Genomic DNA, 26,628 nt, shown 5'->3' with positions numbered 1-26,628 from the left:
ACATTGTCTACCTGCTCCGTTGCTTTGTGATAAATGTTCGCAGTTTTATAATGTAGCGGTCTTCCCGTCTGTCTCACTTTTTCGCTTCATTCCATCGCGCTTCGCTTTGCTAAGTATACGATTGCCGTTGTGTGACTAAAAGATATATAAAAGATATAAAAGAAAGTGTATATATTTGCTTCCTTTCCGTTTCCCTTATTCCACGGTGACTAAGCACACTGCGAAAATGCACGGATCAGGGTTGCCTGTTGTGCACATTGGCGCGCTCACGAAATGCTCACTCGCACGTACCAGTATACAGGAGAAACGAGACACGTGGTGGTTCCGCAACACAATGGAGCGCGATCGATCAGCCAAACTATCTGCATGCCTTCGTACACACACCGCCGGAGGCGCATTATTACCAAGAGTCCCTGCTAGCGAAAGTCGTGTATAGTTCTTCCGCATGTGCGTGTCCGTGTAGTCTGCTGTGTGTACTCACCCTACCGATATGTGCGGCGAAGTCTGCTGTGTGTACTCACCCTACCGATATGTATACGGCGAAGTCTGCAGGGTGTACTCACCCTACCGATATGTACGGCGAAGTCTGCTGTGTGTACTCACCCTACCGATATCTACGGCGAAGTCTGCTGTGTGTACTCACCCTACCGATATGCACGGTGAAGTCTGCTGTGTGTACTCACCCTACCGATATGTACGGCGAAGTCTGCTGTGTGTACTCACCCTACCGATATGTACGGCGAAGTCTGCTGTGTGTACTCACCCTACCGATATGTACGGCGAAGTCTGCTGTGTGTACTCACCCTACCGATATGTACGGCGAAGTCTGCTGTGTGTACTCACCCTACCGATATCTACGGCGAAGTCTGCTGTGTGTACTCACCCTACCGATATCTACGGCGAAGTCTGCTGTGTGTACTCACCCTACCGATATGCACGGTGAAGTCTGCTGTGTGTACTCACCCTACCGATATGTACGGCGAAGTCTGCTGTGTGTACTCACCCTACCGATATGTACGGCGAAGTCTGCTGTGTGTACTCACCCTACCGATATGTACGGCGAAGTCTGCTGTGTGTACTCACCCTACCGACATGTATACGGCGAAGTGTCCGCGTATGTATATGTATACACGCAACGTGTCGCCACAGCGAAACAATTGCCCCGCGCTGCCGCATGCAGACGGGTTGTTATCATTACCAGCCGCCATTAGGGACGGCGATGCAGGACAACGACAATGACGGGGTTGATAATTGGGTTGGCCGAGTCGCTGCAGTTGCGCAAAGGACGAAACCATCGACCGCGTACCGGTGTTGTCTCGGAAGAAAGAGAACACGTGGCGGGAGTATTGCTTGGAAAACTTTGTTGAGCCATCGCAGAGCCCCGATGGAGGCGGAAATGTTGTAGGCCCGTGTGCTCAGATTTGGGTGCACGTTAAAGAACCCCAGGTGGTCTAAATTTCCGGAGCCCTCCACTACGGCGTCTCTCATAATCATATGGTGGTTTTGGGACGTTAAACCCCACATATCAATCAATCATCATCGCAGAGCCCGTATTAACACACAGAGGTAGCGAGTGACAAAGTGTTGCTGTCACACGAACTTCCTATACCTCGCGATTTCGAAACAATTATTTATTGATGATGATTGTTAGTGGCATATATACATGCGGAAGCTTCGAAGCTGCGGACGATGGAGGTGTGAAGCTGATTCTATTATTTTTCTGTTTTCATGGTAAACGAAACGGGCAACGTGTGAGGCACAATATGGGTGTGAAGTTTTATGGTTTGTGGATTTTCACGTGCCACAACCACGGCCTTAGCGTGAGGCGCGCCGTAGTGAGAAACCTTACTAATTTCGCGTCCCCTTGCGGTTCTTCTTCGCGCGGTGGCCATATTTGAAGCCTACACTATAACGCTGGCAGTGTATGCAACGTTTTGACCACGAGCAACATGTTACAACTCCTATTGGAAGCGATTGTAACCTAAATCTTGGGTTCTGGGCTGTTTTTATTATTAAGCCCTCATCGAAATTCGACTGAATGGTGGGCGGCACTCGAACCTACGTGCTCGAGCTGCGCACCGCGGCACCTTATCTGCTGTATCAGCCATCGCGTGATGGGTGGTATTCTGACATTATGACAGTGATTAATTAGCACGTGCGTCAAGCTGACAGTTGGGATTATGAAATGTGGGGTGTATAGGTATGTCCACAAAGGAGATATAAAAACGGCGCTCGAAACGATGCTCAAAAAATAAAATTTCCAAAGAATAAACTGATGATGTGTTACGTGATTCTTGACCAAGAATGTTATCAGAGATTAATGTTTAAGTTAATCACTGTTTCCGATGTGGTAAATGAACACGATTTTTTTTTCTAATCACAATCGAGATGCTCGCCAAAATGGCTGGCACGTATGGCGCGTAATTACCCCAGTGTTTACGGGCCCTAAATGTCACCAGAAACGTATCTTTGCGCCGCCCAATCGATTCCTGGTGGCTATATAGGTCTTCCGTGTCTCTATGCGGACAGCCATGCAGTTCTTTTTCAGAGCTCTCAATCATTTCCCCAGCCTTCTCGTAGGCACCACTTTCCAAAAGCGGGGAACAAAACCACGGAGTCCATTCAACCACGGGGTCCATTCGACTGTCAGTCTGTACACAATGAGACGCGAGAACGCCAGTCCAACGAACGCGTCTCGAAGAAGGAACGCGCTGACGGAGCGTATATGCAATGCCACCGCGGAAACGTTTAGCATCGTCGCACGGTGTTCTTCCCAGCAGCCTTGCACCCGCATCATTTCTCCTTCTTTCTTTTTTGTTTTTTTTTTCGCCTTGTGCGAAACGGGTCGGTTCCTCGAGGGATCTGGTCCCTCGGCGACCGCTCGTCAATGCGTAGGACCAAAAAAGAGGGGCGGGTCTAGGGTGTAGCAAGGCACAACCACGACGACCTACTGTAGGTCGTGGCCACAACACATGGCGTTGCGTAGTCTAGAGCTCCATTTTGTTCCAGCTGCCAACCCCCTCCCCCCACCCCCAATCAGATGCGCACGCACGCATACTGACAAACACACACACACACACACACACACACACACACACACACACACACACACACACACACAGTGAGAGAGAGAGGGAGGGAGGGAAAGAGACACTCGTGCGCGGGAAACAGACACTACTCCGCCTAGTGGCCGAGTGAAGCGAACGCCGGTCGTGTACGCCGTGCCGCCTGCGAGTGCATGCATGGAGGAAAACTGCGTGGCCGTCACGGGTCATGTGACGGCTCGACTCCGTTCGCTTGTTTTGTTCCGATCTTTTCTTGGTAGCGGCACTGGACACGTCGTTCGCGGTTTGTTTCTCCGACGAGGAGAGGCGGCGCGGATGATTCCGGGCTCGCGTTTTTTTTTTTTTTCCCTCCTGATTTAGCAGTCCGCAGCGCCGCGGCCGGTTGAAGGAACTATAAATAATTGCGCCGGGACTCGTTTATAGTCGCTGTAGTTGTGTCCCGTAGTGCCGTTAAACGACTGCTGCGGATGGAAGAAGGAGATGTTGTCTGTTGTGTGAATGGTAACGCGTACATGAATAGGCGTTTCTATGCACACACCTATACCGCGGTACGCAGTTCCGCGGCATTTACCTTTTTCTCGCTGCAGAGCCTTAAGAGACGGTGGGACAAATCGGAGAGGGAGTTTCGAAGCGCGGAAGCTGCATGCCGCTGTAAAGTGCCGAATCTTGCCTGAATCTTGCCTCGGATTTTGTGGAAGTGTGACGTGCAGTTATACGTACTTACTCAGGATTTTATTGTCCCTTGTTCCACAAATCTACTTGGGCAGGGGAAGACGAGCTTCTTATTTTTTTTTTCATTTTATAAATGTTGTTGCGTTATACGTACGTTAAGGGTTGTTCAAACGGCAGACATTCTCGGGTGAGAAGCGCGGATGACGGATCACGTGACAACGACGTCATTGAGTAGAGAGTGGGCGTGGCCACTTTGCTAACTTTTGACAACCACTAGCAAGTTTCGGGCCTTGCAGCGCCATCGACGATCAAGTAATAATGATCGCCCGGGTCCTAGGTAAGGACGTTTAAATGAACCTGCTGGAGTGGAAATTGCTACTTGAAAGCAAAGCCGTGTCCTCTAAAAAAATGGCGGCTGCAGCCTACATCTTCCCATAGAGACATGACAGACTATTCGCTTTCTCCAGAAAATTTTCTTAAACCTCCTTTGTCCTGCAGGACGCTGGTGGAGGCCAAGGCGTTCTACAGTAAGAGCGCCTGGCCTTCTTTTCTTATAGCAATTTTGTAGACAAAGATGTTTACGATCTCTTTCGCAAGAACCGTTGGCGCATTCTTGTATTCTTTGTCCTCTCGCTTGCACTGCTTGCTCGCAGGCATGTCTCTGCATGAGTGTGCACGTGTCGCTTTTCGCATGCACTTACACGATCCTCTATATACCGTAGGATATTCGATTCACGCTGTGTCTATCGCTCTTGTCCCATCTCAGAGGCGGGCCCGTCTGGTCTCGATGCGCGATCTGGTTCCCGAGGACAGCAGTAGCGGAAGCAGCAGCGAAGACGAAGAGAGCAGCAGCATGATGAAGCACCATCTCCAGCAGCAGCCCGACCACCACCAGGGGCCCTGCGAGAACTACATGACGCACAACTGCGTCACCATCATTCCCGTCGAGTATCCACGCTCCGACAGCTCGCCGCTCTCAGGTATGCAACGCCTTATAGCTACACATTGCGCCATACTGAGGGTTTTTTAAAGCAAGGAATTAAAAAAAAAGATATTTTCAATGCGAGGGCGATGCAGTAAATACGATAGCAACAGATCCTAACGTTACAAAAATTAAGGCTAGCAGCTTACTTATTTAGGATCTGATTTTCAGAACTTTTCAAAACACTGGCGCAGGGGAATACGGCCGCTTCAGGTAGCGAAGTGGTTTTTTCGTGCTATCTGTCCTCCCAACACGAAGTAAGTTGTTAGAGAACAGCACAAGTAAGGGTAGGAGTCGTCTACTGACGTCTGCCGAGATAGCGCGCGCGCCCGCGCCCTTGTGATCAAACTGCGCAGTTGCTGCTCAGGCAGCGCATCCCCCCCCCCCCAACCACTGTCTTACACGTAGAAAAAATGAGTGGTCACCTTCTTGTTGAAAATCTATGAAGCAACAAGTATCAGAAAAAAATCTGTTGGGACCTCCACCTCGTCATCAGAGCAATATTTCAAAAGCGCTAAAACGTTTTTACGTGAGACAGAACCGGACAAGAGATTAAACATTTTTTATACATTCGAGGTGTCGTTTCATCACGACCTTCTCTCTTCACTGCCCCCTCCCCTTTCGTTGACACCAGTGAATCGATTGAGGTCGACGTAACTCTCAGCATGTCTGCCTCGATAAACGTCCCCCCCCCCCCCCCCCTTCCACTCCTGCTCTATTGCTGCTTCGCGCGACTCAAAGACAGGCAGGCAGTTCGAGTGGAGTTTCGAAGTTCGAAGTCAGAATTTGTAAAACTTCTGCTAGTTTTGGCTTTGGCGAGCCAGGTTGCATGGAATTTTGAGGAGTGTAGCTTGAGTCCGAGTGAGCACGGCCTAGCCGAATTTGGAGTCTGAGGAAGCGAGGTGCAACATAATTATTTTGGTTAGAGTTTCGAGTTCCTATAGTAAGAAAATGTTAAAGTGGATTGGGTGGGGTGGAGGTTGCATGGTAGGTTGGAATTCGTGGTAGTCGGGCTGAAAAGAATTCTGCTGAGCTCACTTTGCAAGCCTACGGCTGAGTATAGGGCCTTGGCGAATCTGTATACAGGCTTCTGTCGAATGTTTACATTCAAATGAAACAACAAATATGCAAGTCGGTGGTGATTCACAGTGAGTTCGTGAAACAACTGACTGGTTGTTTCGGAGGATGTGAATATAGCTTACGAAACTTGCGAAGTGCGCGTGCATATATGGCGTCGTCAGAGTTGATGCAAGCGAAATATTTACGGCTGTATTTCCGGCCAACGTTCCTCTTGAAGTTGTTCAGCGGGACTTATTTGTCCACCATTGTGCGTTGGCGCTAAATGGCGGCACTTTACCGGGGAGACAGGACTTCGCGCTGCCCGTGTGTCTTTCTATCGTTAAGTCCTGTCTTCCTGGTCCCTTGTGTCCGTGCTGTTTCTATAGTGATTTGTAGTTACACCGAGAAGTATAGCTCATGCACATACTGGTAGTAGCAGTTCTAGTACAGCATAACTTCCCCGTTGACACGTATAAAATTTTGATGAAAAACGTGAACATGCATGCACGATCTTTATGGGCATGTGTTTTTTAACAGTCTCTCTGTCTCTCTTTAGGGTAAGTTAGCACTCGAACTATAGTCTCTCAGAACTTACTTGCACGTGATTTTGCTGGTCTTTTTTTGTTAGTTTTCAATCCCGATGCCGTCGTCGACACGTCGGGAAAAGATCTGGGCCGACAACCACAATTGTTTCCACCGGTTCACGTTAGAGCTAATAATTAAGGCGCCTCGATAGCACCGTGTCCTATAGACAACCTAGATTGGAGCAATCGTTTACACGACTGACGCAACTGATGGTCGGTGCCGGCTTTCCGCTATTGAGGGCCTTGCGCTTTCCAACCGCGCCGTACGAAAGTCTAAACAAGAACAAAAACGAATAAGATAAAAAAGGACAAAAAAAAACTGAACGGCTCCTGCGGAGCGACAATTAAGCACCACGCGCGCCGGCGCCATTTTCTGCTGGCGATTGCACGGTCACGGTGTCCCGCTGGCGTTCGCATATGGTCCAGCTGCTCGCTCGGCCCACTTCGAAGTATGTATAGCAGTCCGGGCAGCGCGCGCTTGCGTAGACGGGGCTAGTGAGTCTCGTCGTGGCGCGTATGTGTGCCTCGAACCAACGTTACTTGGCTCGTAGTACATTCTCGCGGTAATGATCCTGGCGCGCGCGCGCGCCCTGTCGGCGGTCATCGCCATTTCGGGTCGCCGCCCGTTGCGCGAGCCCTCGCCTCGTTTCTCGAATCCGTGCGCTGCGCGCCAGTCGACGTCGCCGGCGATTGTCAACGCGCTCTCTTCGTGCAGCGCTGTTGACCTGCAGCACCGTGCCGCGCGCGCTATACCCTAGTTTCACGTAACGTCGTCGCGGGAAGCGGTCAATAGGGAGGAGTGGCGCTTCACGAAGAGGCGGCGCGCTCTCGCCACGTGCGCCTCGAAAACGTAGTCCCGCTGTGCCGGTCTACAGACTGTTCCTTCGGTTGCAACCTGCGTTTGAGGTTACTATACAGTGTCATTTTGTATGAAAGGGAATGGATGGATGGATGGATGGATATGGCTGTACCCTTTAGATCGGGCGGTGGCTAGCGCCACCAAGCCGTAATACCTAATGAACCAAAAAATATATTTTTTTCCCTTAAAAAGTGAGTTTGAGGATTCGTACTTTGCAGTGAAGAGTTTAATTTTCACTCGTGCCTTGACTTTAGCCACCAATCAGATAACCTCCTTCTAGTTAAGTCTACCCGCTTAAAGTCTACCCGCTTAAATGAGCAAGCTCGTGGCCTGCGCTCTGTCGCGGCTGCCTGCAGCAACATCAAACGGGAGATTAAAAAACAAAAAAAAAACGCGTCCGCTTTTTGCGCCATCTGTTAGCAAACGAAATAACCATTCACGACGTTAGACAAGCGCTGCTAAAGTGTGCTCGCGCTCTGGTCTTTCAACGAGCGATGTCGCCAAAAGCGGGCGCGTTTTGTTTATCTGTCGGATGATGGCGCTGCAGGCAGCCGCAGCAGAGCGCAGGCCACTCGCCCGCGTGTTCCCGTTTATAAAAATTGATACTGTACATGCGCCTAAAGGCTCCTGAGCTATCGGCGCCTAAATGTTATGTTGCAGCGCGAGAGCTGTCACTGCGGAGCGTTGAGACCACATGGCAAGCAGCTTCGTGTAGGTGCGCCCTCTTGAAGGCGCGGAACCGTGTCCATTCGCCACGAGCTGCAACGCGTACGTGTGATCGTATTTTAGTGAGGAGTCAACGATAACTGTTATTCGGAAGCGCCCAAGAACTGTCATTGAACTCAATTTTCAGCATCGGGTATTTTCGTTTTCGTCCCCCGTTAATAACGCAACTCCCGGAATTTCGGCCGATGTGGCCTAGGTTGTGCGGTAAACCGAGTGTGACGGTCCTTGGTTTTGTGAAGGTGCTGTAGAGAACTCTGAGAGGTGGGGGGGGGGGTAGGGGGGGTTGAGGATGGAAGTTGCCCACAGGTTGCCTGTATACATCCGCATCGGAGATATGTGCGTGCGTTGCTGATAACAGGGAAAAGGGTGTGTGGGGTGAGGGCTGAAAATTTTGCAGAGGGACCCAGTCTCTCTTTTAGACAGGGACCTAGGCAGAACCCTTCTCAGAGGAGGTGTTTTCATTTACACTTTATGGGTGCTTGTACCTGTGTTGTTGTGTGTTTAGATCGTTGTGCGAAATTCAAAAGTGGAAGGGGGGGGTGCGAGATTATAACCTCGAACCCTTCCCCTCCTTCCTGGCTGTGCCACTGCCACCTGTGTTTTTCATGTTCAGCCCTGCGCTACCAGAATACACATTTGTAAGGGAAAGTGTGTTTCATTTTACACTGATTGTTACGCTCTGAGGTTCTGGCTGTACATTGGTCCTGCCTAAAGTGTCCCTCGAAAAGATTTTGTGTTTTGGCAAATGGGTGCGGCCAATAGCCGTTTAGTGTAGCGTTTTTTACGTGTCCGGTGCGTAAAAACGCGTCGTGCTGCATTGTTTCCGCCCGTGCCCTGCGTGCGTGCATGCACACACAGCTTGCACCCTGCGTGGGGGACCGGCAGCGGTGGGCAGCGACAAGCGGAGCGACTACGCCACGCTGGACCACCGTCATGGCCACCATCACCACCACCATCACCACAACAGTGCGCCGTCGCCGTACTCGGTGTCCGTGCCGGCGCTCACCACAACCACCACGACACGGCGCCAGCTGCCAACACCAACACATCACCACCATAACCAGTATCACCCACACCCGGCCACCAGTGCGAGCCACCACCACTTGCAGCAGCAGCAACAACAGGCGGTGTCCCACCACCACGGACACCACAACCACGTTCGCCAGCAGCAGCAGTGTTACCAGTTGCCACCCCTCACCACGGTGGGTCACGGTCACGATGACACGCCCCCGGGCTGGCGAATCCTGCCAACACCAGCAGCCCGGGATCACCTGGTGCCCCCGCCGGCTCCGGCTCCAACTCCGAACTTGGCTCCGCCAATGGCTCCGGCTCCCCAGCAGCGGCCAGTGACGCCACCTCCCGCGCCGGTGCCACCGCCAAGTAATTGCCTCCTCAGTCACGTGACCGAACAAACCTGCTTTTGATTGGCATGCCACCCGTGATTACTCTGGACACTTGCACGGCTGTTGCGTGATTTTCATGACTGCTGATGTGGCTTCACGTTTGACTGCCACCTGCATGACAGGTTGCACGCACAAACGCCCCTTACCTCGTATCAAAGCAGCCAGCGTGCCCTGCTTCATTCTGCAAGCAGTTGCACATTTAAGAGCATGTCTTTGTCACACAGCAATTATTGTCATCTGGCTTGCTTGAGTTTTATTTCTTAGAGACTGCACTTGCTACTTTCAGTTCAGTTCTTTTTCCTTAAGGGCCTCCATTAGGGGGTGTTACATGAAGAGTAAGATTACAAGTAAAAGTTCAATATCAACTAAGAAGGCTATATTATGCTAATATTATGCACAATGCTTATGAGTTCAAAGCATTTGGCACACAGTTTCATCGCAAGAAAATTAGTGCAAGGTAAAATATCATTATGGTGTGTGACAGAGATAAATCCTCAAGGTTTCCGTAGTGTGTGCTCAATTGCAGGAATCATGAGGCTTTTTGTAGAAAGGGTTACAGTAGTACTTGGCTTCACTGGGGCCACAAAGAAACAAATAAACTCGAGCCCTGCCCAGTGTTGAACACACCATATGAACCAATTCTCTCAGAGCTCAAGGCACTTCCAAAAGCCATGTACCCATTGGCTCAATTATTTTACGTACATGTGTGTTGAATGTAGCCACCACTCCTATTTTGTTATTAGTGCTGTTTTGTTATTCCCAGATTGAAATAAGTTTGACCAATATCATTGTCAAAGACGTTTGCTTGTGCAAGTACGAATAGCCAACATTTTTTCCTAGCTGTCGTGTTTTTTTAATAGCGTTTGAGATAAAAAAAATGTAACTACATGCCATTCTTGTGTTGTGGTGCAGTCTTTATACGAGTGCAAGGAATGCTTTGCATCTCTCGCAGCTACTAATCCTCTCAATACTGTGTTAAGCAATTGTGGAGCTTTGAGTATGGCAGTCTTATTAAACAACGGTAGCGTAACAAAGTACATAACGGTACAGTGGCTGTCATTTTTAACATAAAAAGGAAATATCTGAAGGGATTCTGTTTGGCAGGCTTTGAAGCATAGCATAGCACTGGTGCCTGTTAGTATAAAGCAAGTTATGCCATGCTTTACTGGCTACCTTGGTGAAAGCAGTTCCTTTAACTATCGAAAGTTATATTTATTATATTGAATATTTGGTGCAGGAGCACTGCACCAAATGAATCGCACATTCAAAGTACATGCTTGGCACATTACTTTGAACTGCCAGCCCTCATAAGTGTTAGATAATAGTGGCATTCCAACATAGTGCTATTTGCTGCCTGCATCCTGCTTGTTTGTTACCCTTAGCCAAGCAGGAGCGTCATGTTGTCAGTATATTCTAAGTGGATGGTGCATATACATTCATTAAGTTTGTCGTTGTAGAGCACAACTTACTGAGGATGGAGTCGTTGTAGACAGGAAGTTGCTTTTGTGTTCACGATTCCATAACCCCGGCCGGGCAAATATGCATGTTCACCTCTTTCCTGTGGCCGTCGCACTGCCACTAATTGCGAGTGATTTGTGTGACTTATCGCTCCTGCTGAATTATTTGGGAATACATTTACGTTTTGCATGGTGCATACATCTTTTTTAATTTGTACAAATTGCCACTTCAGGAAAGTAACCCAACTCTGACAGCTCTGTCAAGGTAATCTATGCGTTAATTACTCTTCTTCTCAATTTTACATATTCATACGTTGTGTGTTTTGTTTGAAGCACTTTGTGGATGCAGTAACTGTCTATTTCGTGTAGAGTAAAGTAGGGGAGCTCATTGAAGTTTTGTTGTAACTTTTCACTGAGTGGAACAGGTGCGCATATCTCTTCCGAGGACATCGAAGTTGTTCTGCATTTTCTATTCCCTACCTATGGCTGACGGCATTTAGCCATTACAGTTTGGATGGCATCAGCGTTGTTGCAACGAGAGTGTAGCTAATTTGTCCCAGCATCATCGCAGGTCACATGGGCGTTGACACTGTGTTGCATCATGGCAAATATCTCTTGTTTTCTTCTGTGAAACGCTCAAACCTCATTGTAATGTAATTGCATACAAAACAAAAATGGGTTTGTTATATCTGAAAATTTGTTTTAAGTGTCTATTTTTGGCACTGCAACTATGACTAAGCTATTCTTAATTTACTTCTTTATAATTCATATTTTGTTATATTGGCATTCATTATATTGAGGCTTGTAATTGAACCCATAGAAAGAAGTAAGTATTGCATCCGAATTTGGCATCAGCGCTCACTCGCAAAATGACGTCTGACATGACCTATGACGAGAAAGAATTGGCAGCTTTGTTGGCAGAGCCATTTGTTAAGGGTTCCGAACATGTACTCTCCTTCTCTCCAGTTCAATGCAGGGCGCTGAAAGCTGCGCTTCTTGTTAGCCAATCAGAATAAAAAGACACCTCAGTCTGATCACTCTCCGCTAGATGCCAACGAAGCGATAGTGGTACGGAAAAAGTAGCAGCTTGCAATAGGCGATCCTTCGTCTGGAACACCTGTTACTGGCTGTCTGACACAACCCCTAGCTTTTATCTGCACCTCTAGTATTCGGTGAGATTGAGTATAAAATTTAGTAGTTAAGCTCTCGTTCCCCACATGCACGTATGTTGTTACTGTTGCTACGCATGTGTTAGGTTATCTCACTGTTGCATTATTTTTTTCTGTGATGGTTCTTGTGGATTTGTACATGAGTCATTTGCAGGTTGAAACTAACTTGTGTCATTGTGTTCTTTTTTTTTTTTGTTCAATATCAGTATTGGCTGATCTGTAGAGGATCCTTTTTTTTTCTGTAGTGAATGCATGTTATCTTGGTTATCTTGAACCTATATTATGCATTTTGATGTTGCCTAATGTGCTCAATGTTTTTAGATGACTACTATAGCGCTAATAATCTATCGCTTCCCGACATGTCCTTATTAGCCTAAGGTGATCTGTGATACTCCAGTAAGATACCTTATTGTTTCTGCGTGTTTGTTTGGAATAGCGCTGACTTTTGTGATCATTGCTTGCTTGCTTTGCATGATGCATTGTTTTAGCTCATCACTGTGAAGTTATTTAACTTTTAGCTAAGCATAACCTTTGTTGAATGTAAATGCTTTAGAGAGGTTCTGTGTTCATGAGAGCATGTGTTTTTTTTGTATTTATGCCTTGCATGATTTCGCATGTGCAGTGCACGGTGCACGGACCCCCTGCAACTGTCACTATTGTTTTTGCTCCCATTGGCAATAAAATCATGTGAATTGTATAAAACTGTGTTGCTGATTTTTTGTACATTGCCCAAACGTTGACTTAGCCATTATTTGAGAAGGGCCTCTGGGGGCAACACTTGCTGTACAAATTTTCATAAAATATAGTTTACTTTTGTTGCCTCGGACAGGTAGATAACCTCACCAGCTGTTTATATGACTGCATGTGTTATTTGAGCTGGATGTTAAAAAGCACTCACACCTCTCATTTTTTTTTTTTGCACATATAATTTGCAGCTTGATTTTTCTTGTTGTTTTATGAGGGGTTATGGCACTGCATTTTCATGCGAGTCAGCTGGCCATTCATTATAGTTCAAACCAACAAATTGGTTACCTGGCTCGTTCGAAGAATAATGAAATGTCTTCATCAGACAGATAGTGTTAGTACACCATCATGCAGCAACTCCTGCGACCTAATTGCTCGCGTGAATGGCCGTGCAAGTAAGCGTTACCATTATTTCCTCCCACAGCTGTTGAGGCTGTGTAGCTTTCGCTCATTATATTTATAAGTCCAAATAGTTGTAGTATATTCTTGAGTTTATATTGGGGCCGCCATAGCCTGCAAAGTGTTTAGGAAATGCAGTACCTGAAAAACACTAAGCTGCCCTAAACATAAAATGCTTTTGATAAGCTTTTCGTGTCTGACAGTGATAATAAGCAACACCCAGTCATTTGTAACTGTGTACTGCTAGTTTTTCTCTTAGGGTGAGAAACTACCGAGTGAACAGATTTGCTTAAGTACTAAAGTAGGGAGATTAAGCGCATTGCATTTTTCACTTGCAGCCGTAATAGAGGCCAGTTATAAACGAGTAAATATGGTAGATGGCCATAAAAGCTTTTGTCGACAACTCTATTGTTGTACGTAGATTTAACAAAGGCGCTGAGATTTAACAAAAGCATTGTTACTGTTGTACCAGCAGATAGTTAAAGCTAAGTACCAGTAACCACATTCAGCATCATATAGCTGATGTTCGTTGTCATTCAACAAAAAATACTTTAAAATGTTTGCCATTATTGGGATTTTAGACAACCTTTTTAGACAACATTTGAAGTTCTGTTAGTATGGAAGTAAGTTCAGTAAAATTTAGTGAAAAATAATATTTCTTTCGGGTTCAAGAATGTTGGCAGAATATTCCTGGAAACACCATGTTTTAAGCAACATCTGTATTGTGTGTTTAATAGACTAGACCAAACAGTTTATTAGCACACATGTACATACAGTACCAGATGTTACCTACATAGCTAGGTCTTCCCCTACATAGCTAGGTCTTCACAAGGTGGAGTGGTGGAAAGGGGGTTATCTCACGTGGTGCGCAAGTTAACTGTGTGAACCTTAACTATTCCTTCAAAATGGCATGAATCACCAGAAATTTGTAGATAAAGGTTAAAAATGTTTGTCAGTGTCCCTCTGCATGCGATGTGTCACCTCCGTACCTCGCTGCCTGCCTCCCCGGCCTCCCTCATTTTGTTACCGTGCGACCTTTGAACTTCGGCACGGTGCTGGCCTTCCAGAGCAAGAGGTGTGCGTGTACCTCATGAACAAGGTGTGCCTCTGCGTCGAGGTCGGCAACGTCCAGTTGGCGACGGCCCATGAGATCGTCGACATCATCGCGGAGGACGACACCGAGATCAACTTCCCAGCACAAGTCAAGGACATCTTTGCCCTCTGGGTGACCTCCCCGTTGCTCGGTATGTGCCGCTGTGATGTTGTGCCATGAATGAGTCTTGGTACCACTTCTATTTTTTTATTTTTTCCGAAGCAGCTCAGTCCCTAGTGTGAGCAATAACTTGAAAAAAAGAGGGTGGATAGAATAAAGTGCTGTAGTAGGTTGTTAGCTGAGAATTACCAATAGGCTTCATTTACAGTAAAACAAAAAATATGGAAGGCCTGCGCAAAGCTACTGCAAGTACACTTGTGACATACTCATTATGCCGTTAATCATTATTTAGTGAAGTAGGGAAGTACCGACTATGCCACTATTCATCATTGTGAGGAGGAGTGATGACAACTGTGCTTCTATAAGGCGATATGTGCACATTACCGATGTCGTGGCTGATGTGAATGATAAATTATGGCTGAACCCTTTGCAGAGTGGGAGGTTTAAAGTATTTTATGCAATTTTCATGGTGTGATGTCTTGTGTTATGTACTTAACTTTTCTACCACGCTATGATATGTCTGTAAGTGCACTTCCTTGCTTGTAATGATGCCTGTATTGGGTCTTCTTGGGAAGGACTTTTAAGCACTGGCATAGGTGTGTGGGTGAATACTCATCCCTCACGCATAGGGCCTAGATTCAAAACGCACTCAGTCTAGAATTTTTTTCCCCCTTTGTGTGTGATGGTGATTACAGATGCCAGCGGCAGCTATCCATGCCACTAAAATCGGCTGTTGCAATCTCACAACAGCTTTTGCAGCAGTATTATTGAAAGCAGCAATGAAAGTGGTTTTGGATCCTGGCCACCGCACCTATACCTAGATTGAGACGAAAGGAAAAAAAAAAACTTGCACATTTAGATTTGGGTGCATAGTAAAACAGTCCAGGGTTCTGTAATCTATTTTTAATCATTCAATACAGTGTGCCTTGTAATCATGGCTCGTAGGGCCCAAGAATGGTGTTTTTAATTTGAGAAGAGCAGTTGCTGTCTTAACTACAGTAGACCCTCAGTAAACCGAAACCTGTTAAACGGAACTGCTGCTTAAATGGAACAAGTGCTTCTGGCAAGATTGGTTCTGTTCTTGTATTCTGCACCCTTGGTCATCTCTCAGTAAACAGAACTTCTGTTAAATGGAACATGTTTCCCTGGTATCTTCAGGTTCCATTTAATGAGGGTCTACTTTATTTGTCTGTTCCATTCTCGCATGTCTCTCCAGAGCTGCAGCTCAAGCCAGATCACAGACCGTACCTGATCCGGGAGCGATGGTCAGAATACCTGAAGAAGTACACCTTTGCCACGAAGCAACAACTCGACTCTGGTAAGCCGTGCCAATTCCTTTCGATGACTTTTTCTCATTCATCTTGTGCATGGATTGCTTATTGTGTCGTGTCACTTGAAAGTGCAGTTTTTGCGATGTGCACTCCTGTTTGCAGTGGTATTGAATAAAAGTGGCTGGCTGAACAATGTGGAAGAATAGACAAGAGCGATTGGAGTTTGTCTATTTTTTTAGTGGCATCTGGGTTTTGATGTGCACTGCCGTATTTCATCATGACTAACTAATCTGGCCAATCAGTACGTCTTAATCATGTCAGATAACAGAAAGGGTTATTTATCAACACTTGTTCTCTCCAAGATGTCGATAACTTAATGATCCCTTGCAGTCGTATTTGTTGTTGTATCATCAGAATCCATGTTATAGGTAGTCATTCATCTGTCCATTCATTCATTGAACATTGTTCACTAGAGAGGGTCTAAGCAGAGGCCTCAAAATGTATGGGGGATTCTTACATCGACACAAAAAGATGGAGCATGCTAAACAGCTGGACCAGCTGGTTTCGTTTATAGCTATGTAACAGGATTGGCAAACAAGGACGCAGACGAGTAGAAAGACGCTTACAACGCTATTCGGTGTCTTTTTCTTCGCATAATTGGTGTCGTTGTTGGTGCCTATCTACCCATCCATGTCCTTGTTTTCCAATACATATCACAGCATCATGCTGCTTAGCTACAATGTTAAGCTTAGCCAAGGTACTGGTGACGGAAAAAGCTATCTAGATTACTCTAGAGTCTCATTCATGACATGGTCGCATGCGGCAAGTGACCTTGTGGTCACTAAACAGATAGTATTTGTCACATGCTGATGTTGGATAACAAACAATTTAGTATAACTACTTATCTTATGTCTTGTAATTTTGTTGGATAATGTGTTTGTGTTTGTTAATTTTATATCTTGGTTGCATAGTTGCAAATGGGATGAGTGTCAGTTATCTCGTCAAATTGTAATGTGGCTTTATTTGCTGCATGTCCTGTATTTCATTCTGTGTGTATCACCAGCAATCTGCACACACATGATTATTTTTTCTCTCTTTTCTCTTGTTCCTCACAGATGAACCAGTGTTGACACTTCAGAGAAATGTATTTCTCGAGAAATCCAAAGAGAAAGAGGTATGGCACCACAGTTACTGCATATAAATTGTTATGATTAATATTTTTTGTTTATTCAATACAGCCAGTGGCATTTTCACTGTCTAGGCAGAAGTAGTACAGGTACAAATGGTGTCATAGTAAACATACTCATCATGGCAGCAGGAAATCCAAGTAGTAAAGCTCTCATCAGAACAGAATGCCCCAGTAATGGGAACATTACTAGTAACATGCAACAAGCTTATACTGTCAGTACCTGATGCCTGCTTTTGTTAACATAACAAGTTTTAACCAATTAACTTGTTGCATTTTCTTATCATGGCCTTGCTATTTTTCATGACCACTAGAGTAAACCAATTTCGATGTGGGCATATGTGAAAAAATTGGTTGTGGCTTAACTCAGTTAGGCCTAGGTATGCGTAGCATGAGGTATGGTTAATCTTACTGTCTAGCTTGGTTGTTTTTATTCCCGAGGTGTGCCGCTCCTTCTTCCTCTGCCTTCTCGGCTCGCTGCCTGCTCTTGGTTTTGTTTCGATGATGCCTGGCTTCTCTCAATGACATATGTTCTTTGTCTCCTGACGAATCCCAGCGAGCCGCCCCTCCTATATATACGATTTCACCGGCTCCTTCTCTGATGTCAGGCCAGGCAGCGCGGCATGCGGCGCTGCGAGCTGTTGCTAGGCAATGGCTCAGTTTGGGGTGCGATTACCAGCCTCAGCGAAACGACGAGAATACGAGCAATGCCGGTCTTGCTACAAAACACCCACACACTTAGATTCAGGAGCTCGTTAAAGAACCCAATGGGGTCGATATTGATTCGTAGTCCTACCAGTGTAATATGCCTCAAAATCATAATGTAATCCTGGTATATAGAGATTCAACTTTGTGCGTTGTTCCTATTTTGGTGTTTGTGTGTTCAGATCACAGACCTGAAGCTGCTGAAGATGCTCTTTGCGGAAGCCAAGGGCAACGTCCTCGACGGGAGGTACCCCTGTGAGACCGAAGACTGCATGGTGCTAGGTGCCATCCAGGCACGGCTCGAACTTGGACCATACGATCCTCTCAAGCACACTCCAGAGTTCTTCAGGCAAGGATACAGTCGCACCTGTCGTGTGGTCTTTGAACAAACTGTGCTACAATCTTTGAAGCTAGCATGTGGCAGTGACTTCAATTTTTCGTTCTGCTTCTTGACAGAAATGAACGTTTTTGTGAAGCTTTGAAAAAGCTTTCCTCGATGGCACATAACATCCAGAATTCTTGTGTCGTCTCAGCTGTAGATATCATTATATTAAGTTTACCAGTTGTAATATGACAGTTTTCAACATTTTCTTTTTTTTTTTGGACCACGTCGTGTTGTTCACTGAGCACATTTCTTTGTTTCCTTAGTAAAGCCTGACTTGATAGCTCACGCTGTTGAGTCTGTGTTTTCCTTCTGTCATCCTTGTCGAACCTGTGCACTTTTGTTCAGAAATGCAGTACCAGATCAACCAACTAATCGTCTCTGTACAGTATTTCTTAGTTTCGTTTTTTTTTCTCTTAAGCTCTTCGTCGCGCCATGCCGAGAAAACGTAAAATTATCATCATCATGCGCCCGCACTCTTTTCGTCTTCGTCTCCAGCTTCTGCTTCGCTCTCGAAATGTGCACTGATTTATCTGGCATGGAATGCAATGACCCTGATGGACCAGAGAACAAGTACAGAGATAGAAGGAGAAAGACAGAAAGAGAAAGAGAAAGAAAATAGAGAGAAACGGGGAAGGTTAGAGAAAAAAATAGAAAGACATAGATAGAAATGCGCACAGAGAGAAAGAGATAAAATCAGTGAGCAAATAAAAAAACAGAAAAAACGAAGAGTGAGACAAAGACAGAATAAAACAGAGATAGAGAGAAATAAATAGACATAGAAAGAGGGAAAGAGAGGGAGAAAGAAAAGGAAGAAGGAAAAGCAAGGATAGAAAGAGGATGGAGAATCAATGTAGACAAAAACAAAAGAGATGAAAAAAACAGAGGGAAAGGGAGACAAAGAAGGCCGCCCAACTGCATTTCTTTCAGGCTTGGCACGACTAGTGTGTGAGACTCCCTTAATTTTTTTCTCCGACTTTACGATGAAATAAGTATAGCCACCTACCCCTGCGTACGCACAATTTTTGATCCACGGTGGTCACCATCCTCGGTCGACAAACTAATATTTTGCCTGTTTTTCATGTCATAATACGAAATGACCGTGGTCACCAAACGTTAAATAGACGTTAAGTGTTTGTTTTTAAATGCGAAGCATTTCTTAGCGAACTTCGGCGACTTTGAGCGTGTCTATCTATCTATCTATTTAGCCGCTTACGTTTGTGTGCTCTCGTGGTCACCCCCTTAACTTGGAGTGGATTAAAATTAGCATGGGAGGGTAAGATGGTTTGACGAATATGACGGGCTCGTTAAGAAATCACTAGTGTCGCAATCCCGTCGCGTACATCGTCAAACACTTCCCGCCAGACAGTGGCACATACCCACAGGCGGGTATGTGCCACTGGTATGCGGGTATGTGCCACAGGTGATTGACACTTAGTATTTAGTCAGGAAGGACGAGAATACACGCAGGCAATTTTAGCGCTGAAGGGTCAAGCAATACCCGACATCGGCTGCGTCAATCCAACGAAGGCATAGACTAAATTTCAGTGTTAAGAACAACCTGACATAGGCAGCGTAGATCCCCTGACGAGTGCAAATAATAAATTTCAGAGTCCTAGCAGGTATCGAACCTAAGCATTCTGCGTGGCAGCCAAGCATTCTACCACACAGCTAGGCCAGGTCTCGGAACTACTTTTCAAATAGACGCTAATCTTCGTGAAATGTCCATTGTGGTTGCAGCACTGCCTACTCAATTTTATAAACATTACATATGTACTGTTTGATAGAGCCTTCACGGCGGGTTAATGTCAATTGTATAGTCGGTTGCCATGCGCGGAAGTTGGTTTATGTAGCAGTGTCCAGGGCCAGCAACCTCACGAGCGTGAGCGCTTCAAATCAGCTTCTAATGTTGCTAATATCCGTGTTCCAGTTGGCATCGTTGTGCAAGCGCAAACAACTGGTTATATAAACATCTGAAGCCCTTCAACATATGTCTGTGCGTGCAACATTTGTACATATATTAAGCGCCTTTTCATGACGTGTCGATCAATAAAAAGAATTGCAACACGGTCACCTTCCCTCCGCGGGCTTCGCATATTGTTGATTCCCAGGTACGTGGGATCTGCCGAATTTTTCTTCTTTAATGCGTGGAATGAACACCAGAAATCGTGAACTAGGCACAGCGTAATTCATCGGAAGTCAGGAAAACACGCAAAAGCGTCCAGAAGGGGAGGCCCCTTTGGGATGGGGTTGAAGGTCTTAACAACACTACGCACTTGAGCAGCTTCTTCTCAGAAGACGGACATCGCCAACCGTGGTGGCTCGGCCTGTCTGTCAATAATGGAACTTTTCTGTAGTGTAGAAAGGCCCAACGACGCAAGCAGATCATATAGAGTATTACTGGTAGGGCTTTCTTTGAAAAGGAGGAACGTAATACCATGAGCCATGAATTGAATTTCTTTTCTGATCGTTCTTTTTAGAACGTCCCAAGAATAAAATGCGTCACATCAATGTATGAAACACTGCTCTATTGAGTCAGGTTTGTTGCAGAGTGTACAGCTTACTGTCCAGAGCACATATTTTGATTTTTCATTGAGCCACGTCTTCACTGGTAGAGTGGAAGTGTGCAGTTTAAAGAAAAATGTTTTTGCTGCAGGAGATATTCACATTCTAAGTACACAAAACAATACACCATGGCCAGACAAAAACAAATATGGCAGTCGATAAAGAAGTTCACGGAAAAGGTTACTCGCAAGTGCAGTAGTTAGCATTGTTTTGTCAGTATTATACAAATGCCTTAAGCAAAATCTGCCATTCGAAAAATTGACAGTATTAGCAATTTCCTTTAGGAATCCCCATAACTAAAATTCCTTAGCAACGCCTGTTGTGACATAAATAAATGGAAGGACAGTTTCGAAGGACCGCATAAAGAAAGGGCCGGCACACGTCTTTGAGGTAAAAAAATCACAGCACCAAGTGTCGCACAAACAAACGTACCAGGCTGAGGCCACCCTTTTCAAAGGGAAGAAAAAGGTTCTCTCCTGATGGATTCCCACGAAGAGCACCAAATAAAACCAGCAGATATTCTGTGAAAGGCTCGATGTTATGGGCCAGTCAAATACCAAGAGTGGGAGAGGCCACGTAATCCCCAACCATAAGGTTCGCCAGCGACACAAGTTACGGAGGCGATGTTCTTGTGCATGCGAGTTCCCTGCAGTGCTATTTCTTTATTCAATACGCATACAAAACTGCTATGTTATCAGCTAAAAATGGTCGCACCCTAATGCTTCCACTAAGGGTTTATACTTAGTGGCATGTTAACTGTCCTTCGCATGCATGCCAGCACAGAAATCTCTCTTCACATGAAGTTTCTCTTTCACTTTGTCCTGCCTTGTATCTCTCTCATCCAACGATGTGCTATAGTCACTTGTTCCATTAATAACATTGTCACCTTTCTTTTGTTTCCTTGTGGGAGTGCAGGTCTCGAATTCGAGACTTCCTGCCTGAGCACGCCTGCCGCTCCCACTGGTTCCTTCTTGGTTTGGGCGCCAAGAACGGCCCCGAGCGTCGTCTCTCTGAGCACTACAAGGCCATTGCGAGCAACGTCAAGGAAAGCCGTCTGATGCGCAAGTACCTGGAATTCTGCTGGGCATTCCCTTACTACGGGTGGGTGAAAAATATCCTCTAGTATCTTTTCTCTTTTTTTAATGAATTTTTTTACAGCGAAAGCTGTTGAGATCACAATAGCAGTTCTTTTTGTGGCATTCTTATCTGCCACCACTGGTGTCCACGACGGCTGTGGCGCGCAATGAGAAAAAAAAAATATGCGGGATCAAGCGGGATATGAAATCTGGCCCTGCGCGTGGCAGCAGAATATTCTACCTGAGAACCACTCTGGCTCTTATTAGTACTCCGCAAAAAATTTCTACGCAGGTGTCATGTCAGGCAAGGGATCACATTAACATATTTTAACGAGTATAGAAAGGTACCTCAGGCATGGGTGAAATGACAGAAGGAATGAAGACGACGATGTTGTTGTGGGGCTGTGTCTTGGCTGCTGCCCTGTTGTCCTGCATCCTTGCGCACTGTGTGCAGTGTTAACCCAACCGGCGCTATGTAATGTAGCGTGGCAGATGAATGAAGAAACAACCAGGCATCGCACTATGTGAATTTTGTAACATGGGGGGAGAGGGGGCTTGAAAGTTTCTTTCCCGTGACAAAGGGGCGGCCATAATGCTTCATGGTCATCAACCCCAGCATTATCAAAGTGTGCGTAATGCCTTACATTTAGATATCTCACTTTCTGCAGATTGACAAATAATGGCATAATAGTAAGTGCTTCACTACTTGGCAAATATCATTATTTATGGTGTAGTGAGCATCTGGCAACTGTATTGTTGCTAGTTGCCTCAATACAGAGCTTTAGAAAACCTGCTTTTCCAACTTTAGCTGCAACGATGCTGCATGTTTTGACGCAGAGCTGTTTAAGCTTTTCGTTGTGCTGTGTGCGTAGTGTTAACAGGAAGTATAATGATCATCACTCAGCACACGCTGTCTTCGTCTTCATCTTCGCTCTGTTTTTGTTCTTCAGCCAGAGGAGAAAATCCTTTTATGTGCACGTTAAAAAACCCCAGGTGGTCGAAATTTCCGGAGCCCTCCACTAGAGCATCTCTCATATTCGTGTTGTGGATTTGGGACTCTAAACCACAATAATGAATTATTTGTTCTTCTGCTTTGCTCACGCAACACATGCAGTTGTCTTTCTGTAGTCGGATGCAATAACCTTATTGTGCAAGAGAACTAGTACAAAGAGAGCAAGAAGGAGAGCGAGAGAAAGAAAATATATCTGAACTGGGGTGCTCCTTTAAGCTGGAGAACAGCGATGAAATGCCTATTGCATGCTTAATTCAGAAGGCAGTCTGTAGGTTTTATTAGCATTACAAAATTTTTATGAAAGCTATGATTCATTCCTGAGTGAGTGCAACCTAATTTACCAAAAGACAACAGAGCTATAGGTTATATTATCGATATGTTTAAATGCAGTATAGCAATTGTACCATAAACGTAAAGAATTGAAGGGGATGATATTCAACTTTCTGCAGGTAAAGACCGAACCTACAACCTTCAGATAACACGTCCAATGTTTTAACATATAAGCTACAGCAGCAGGCAATTTTTTATTATTTTATTAGATGTTCATGTTTGTGTAATTCTGAGGGTTGTTTCACTTAGGTTGTGTCTAGCAAGAGAAATGAGCCCATAATCAGTCCCCACTATTTTGTACATTGTCGTATGGACTAGTTTGACACTTTTCTGACAACAAAATAGTGGCATTCAGCATGCTTTTCTTGGTCACCTTCGCAGGAGCGCCTTCTTCAGCGGTCAGGTGGAGAGGCCCGTGACGGGTATAGCATCGCTGATGAACCACTACGACCTGCCCGTCCTCGTGGCCATCAACCGTGACGGCGTTCACGTCATGGACCCAAGCCAGCCAGTAATGAATATTATTCGTAACGTAGTCACTCTTGCATTCTATGCAACGTCATCGTAGCAAACTTTGACTGTACCGAAAAGCTGACTGTCACATGTGGTCGTTGTACAAAACAGGTGGTGCTGCTCAGCCTGCCGTACAAGCAGCTGTCGTGGGACTATGCCTGCCCGACGCAGCCCGACAACCCTGACTGCCTGCCCTGCCTCTTCCTGCAGTTCCAACTACCGGGGCAGAATGAGACGTCCGTACTTCAGATCTTCTCGCGACAGGTATGCCAAAACAGCTTGAGGAATATGTCAACTAAACTTCTATATTGCTGGCTTTATTGCATTAATTGATTTAACGCACAATGCCTGCACCCTTACCAAATCGTATTGCATCTGGTACAGCTTTCTGATGTGTAATAGTGACTTATATAACACCTGGTTTTATTAAATGCCTGACCCAAGCCCCAAACTTATGGGCCCAAACCCAGCCCAGGCACTTAGGCTAGCCCGGGTCTTTGCAGTGCTGTAACCCGACTTTCAAAACAGCTTTCAAAACGTGGATAAAGTACTCGCAATGCAGTGACCGCCATGTGGGTGAAGTGATTTTAGGGACGAAGCTCCTTAGGGCATGGGTCTGTACATCCCATGGTGTTTGTGGTTGGTGATGTACGTAGCCACCGGTGGCACATACCCGCTCTAGAGGGGCTATGTGCCACAGGGGATGCGAGATGGGAGGTGGTGGTACTCGGAGTGTTCACTAAATTAATGCATGGATGGACGGACCGACAGACTAGCGGACTGATAGACGGATGGACGAGCACGCGGATGGATAGACACATGAACGAACGGACAGACAGATGCATGGATAGTTGTGCAGACGGACGGAAGCAAGAACGAACGGAAGCACGGACGGGCTGAGGGACGCTTCGCCCCACTCATCATCATTCACTCCGTGGATATGCTGTGATTTCTCGAGTTCAGTAAAAATGTGAGTCTTGTTACCCTGCAATGCTCTGTGATGTTGAGGAAGTTGTATCTGACAGCAATGCTCCTGAACATACCGGAAATCCGAGAAAACCCGAGCATGAATATCGAGGCCCTCCCGCTATCGGAAAACTTTTGCCAGTTTATACGTACCAGGTTTCTGACTTACGGATGTACAGATTGCTAGCACCTGCACCGTATCTAGAGCACGTATCTATAGTACTTGTCATTCCAAAACAATTTCGTGTGCTGCAGGCCGTACTCATGGACGCCTTGATATCCACAATTGTCGATGAATTGAAGAAGCGAGCCTCTTGGATTGAATCTGAAGCTGACGCAACGACAGTGAACTCCAGAGCAGATGATGGTGAGTCGTTCCTTCCCACTGCCTTTGTCTGCAGTTAGTCATGGATTGTGTGACATGATTAAGCTACATTGAAGAGTTTCTACAGAGAAGTGGTACTTGCAGCAGCATAAGGGGTATTATGACTCTGTAATGGTCAGGTAAAGTGCAACTGCATTAGACAGACGCATCACTGAATGAAAGGCTTACACAGTGCAGCTAATTGTTTTCCTACACCACAGAGGCTAATGGTCACATGTGGGAGAGACATGTGACTAGCAGAAACATCACATGCAGTGTCAGTGATAGAGCTGAACATTACCGTTTACTTTGGTTATGGCAGTAGTAATGTGGCCAAAGCACTAAGAACCATCAAGTGGCATACTACTGGTTGTTGCCCCACTGGTGGCCCTGGCCAACCACTGAAAATGACAAAAAAGCTATACTTATGAATTGCCAGGCAAGACATTTTTTTGTTTCTGTTCAAATCTTGGCACTAGTGTGACCTCATACCCGGTGTCATACCCGACATTTCTGCACACGTCATGCGACTTCCCGGCATCTGATGGCGGCCGGAAGTTCCATTGTTGCGATTGTCAGCCTTGGCAGGGATGGCCACAAAAAGAAATAGGACAGAAAACACAAAACACGCACCGTTAGAAGGGGCAGAAAAGAAGTGTACATTTAATTATAAAAACTTGCTTACAATACTCATAACATGCATGGCTCACACACACAACCGCTCAAAAGTTGCACCGCTAAATCACCCTCGTAATAGTGTGTTTCACTAGTAGCCACTTCTAGTTAGTAATAAGAATTGCTCACTAGATGGTGTTGTGTGTATATGCCCTTGGAAATAATATAACTAGATCATGTTAGTGGCTTTCATATAGTTGACGATTAATGAGAAGGCGCTGTTATATTAAAAAATTCACAGCATACCCACGGAGTGAATAATGATGAGTGAGGCGAAGCGTCCGTCCGTCTGTCTGATAGACAGACGGACGGACGCTTCGCCTCATTCATCATCATTCACTCTGTGGATAAGCTGTGAATTTTTCTCTTTTCCTTTTTGCGCTGAAAGTAGCGAGACTGTGGTGGTTAAGCTGCCACTCATCAGTGTCCCTACGTTGCATTGCCTTGTGGCTCTGAAGAGCCGTCGTTTGCATGGATTCGCGGTGAAATTAGCAATTAGCACATGGCACCCAAAGTTTTCGATTTATCTGAACTGGTACTGCACCGCTTCAAATTATTTGCTCATACTTATATTTCAAAATGTGGACCCGTGAAAACAATTTGAATTAAGTGTGATTTCGAAATAAACGAGTTTGAATTAATGAAGTTTTACTCTATGTTGTAGATTTGCTGCACAGCAAGGTAAAAGAATGTGTTGCTACTGTTGGCTATCACAGCAACGCGGGTGTCTACTGCTCTTTCAGAGAAGTGTCCTGTTGGCATAAAACACAGTTTAAGTGGATTGATACTTGAATCTGCAAACAATTTGTAGCCCTGAGCTCGCTGTCTATTGAAAGTCTGTAGTGTGTGCCGAGTTTGCCCAGTTTCAAATAAAACCCTTTTGTGAAGTTGGTGCATGTGTCATAGTCGCCCTCTATCTGCATGTTTGTTGAGATTGCAGTACGTCTAGGAAAACCGTTGCATCATATCGTTGCATTGAAATCATGTGGCCTTTGTGCTCTGTTCTTCTGTAGCTACTAGGGTATTTATATGTATCATTTCAGTGTAATATGAATATATTTGCATTATGTTAGCTTTGAATATGAAATAGAACAGCCTGAATTTTTTTTATTCACTGTTTTCAGTAATGTGCCCAACTCAAACGGCAGTCTGCATGACTGAGCACTTTCTAATTTAGAGAAAGAAAAATGCAGTGCACCCACTGGTTAGGAAGCTTAAAAATTATACCGGAAGCCGGCGGAAAATATCTTT

General features: G+C 45.6%; 1 protein-coding gene across 6 annotated transcripts in view; it reads left to right on the top strand.

The window, feature by feature from the left end:
• The window catches only part of LOC119167187 (FERM domain-containing protein 8 Bili), a 99,585-nt gene that overhangs the window by 60,831 nt on the left and 12,126 nt on the right, over positions 1-26,628 (top strand). For all 6 annotated transcript variants that reach the window (XM_075866954.1, XM_075866959.1, XM_075866958.1 and 3 more), the window contains 10 exons: positions 4,504-4,717; positions 8,806-9,327; positions 14,187-14,363; positions 15,549-15,650; positions 16,719-16,777; positions 17,677-17,843; positions 21,357-21,542; positions 23,241-23,370; positions 23,484-23,636; positions 24,594-24,705. In XM_075866954.1, coding sequence (XP_075723069.1) covers positions 4,504-4,717; positions 8,806-9,327; positions 14,187-14,363; positions 15,549-15,650; positions 16,719-16,777; positions 17,677-17,843; positions 21,357-21,542; positions 23,241-23,370; positions 23,484-23,636; positions 24,594-24,705 — 1,822 coding nt within the window. The remainder of the gene's footprint in view (positions 1-4,503; positions 4,718-8,805; positions 9,328-14,186; positions 14,364-15,548; positions 15,651-16,718; positions 16,778-17,676; positions 17,844-21,356; positions 21,543-23,240; positions 23,371-23,483; positions 23,637-24,593; positions 24,706-26,628) is intronic.

Source organism: Rhipicephalus microplus, chromosome 6 (genome assembly GCF_043290135.1).
Source record: "Rhipicephalus microplus isolate Deutch F79 chromosome 6, USDA_Rmic, whole genome shotgun sequence".
Taxonomy (NCBI): Eukaryota; Metazoa; Arthropoda; class Arachnida; order Ixodida; family Ixodidae; genus Rhipicephalus; species Rhipicephalus microplus.
This window is presented reverse-complemented; position numbering and strand designations above follow the sequence as displayed.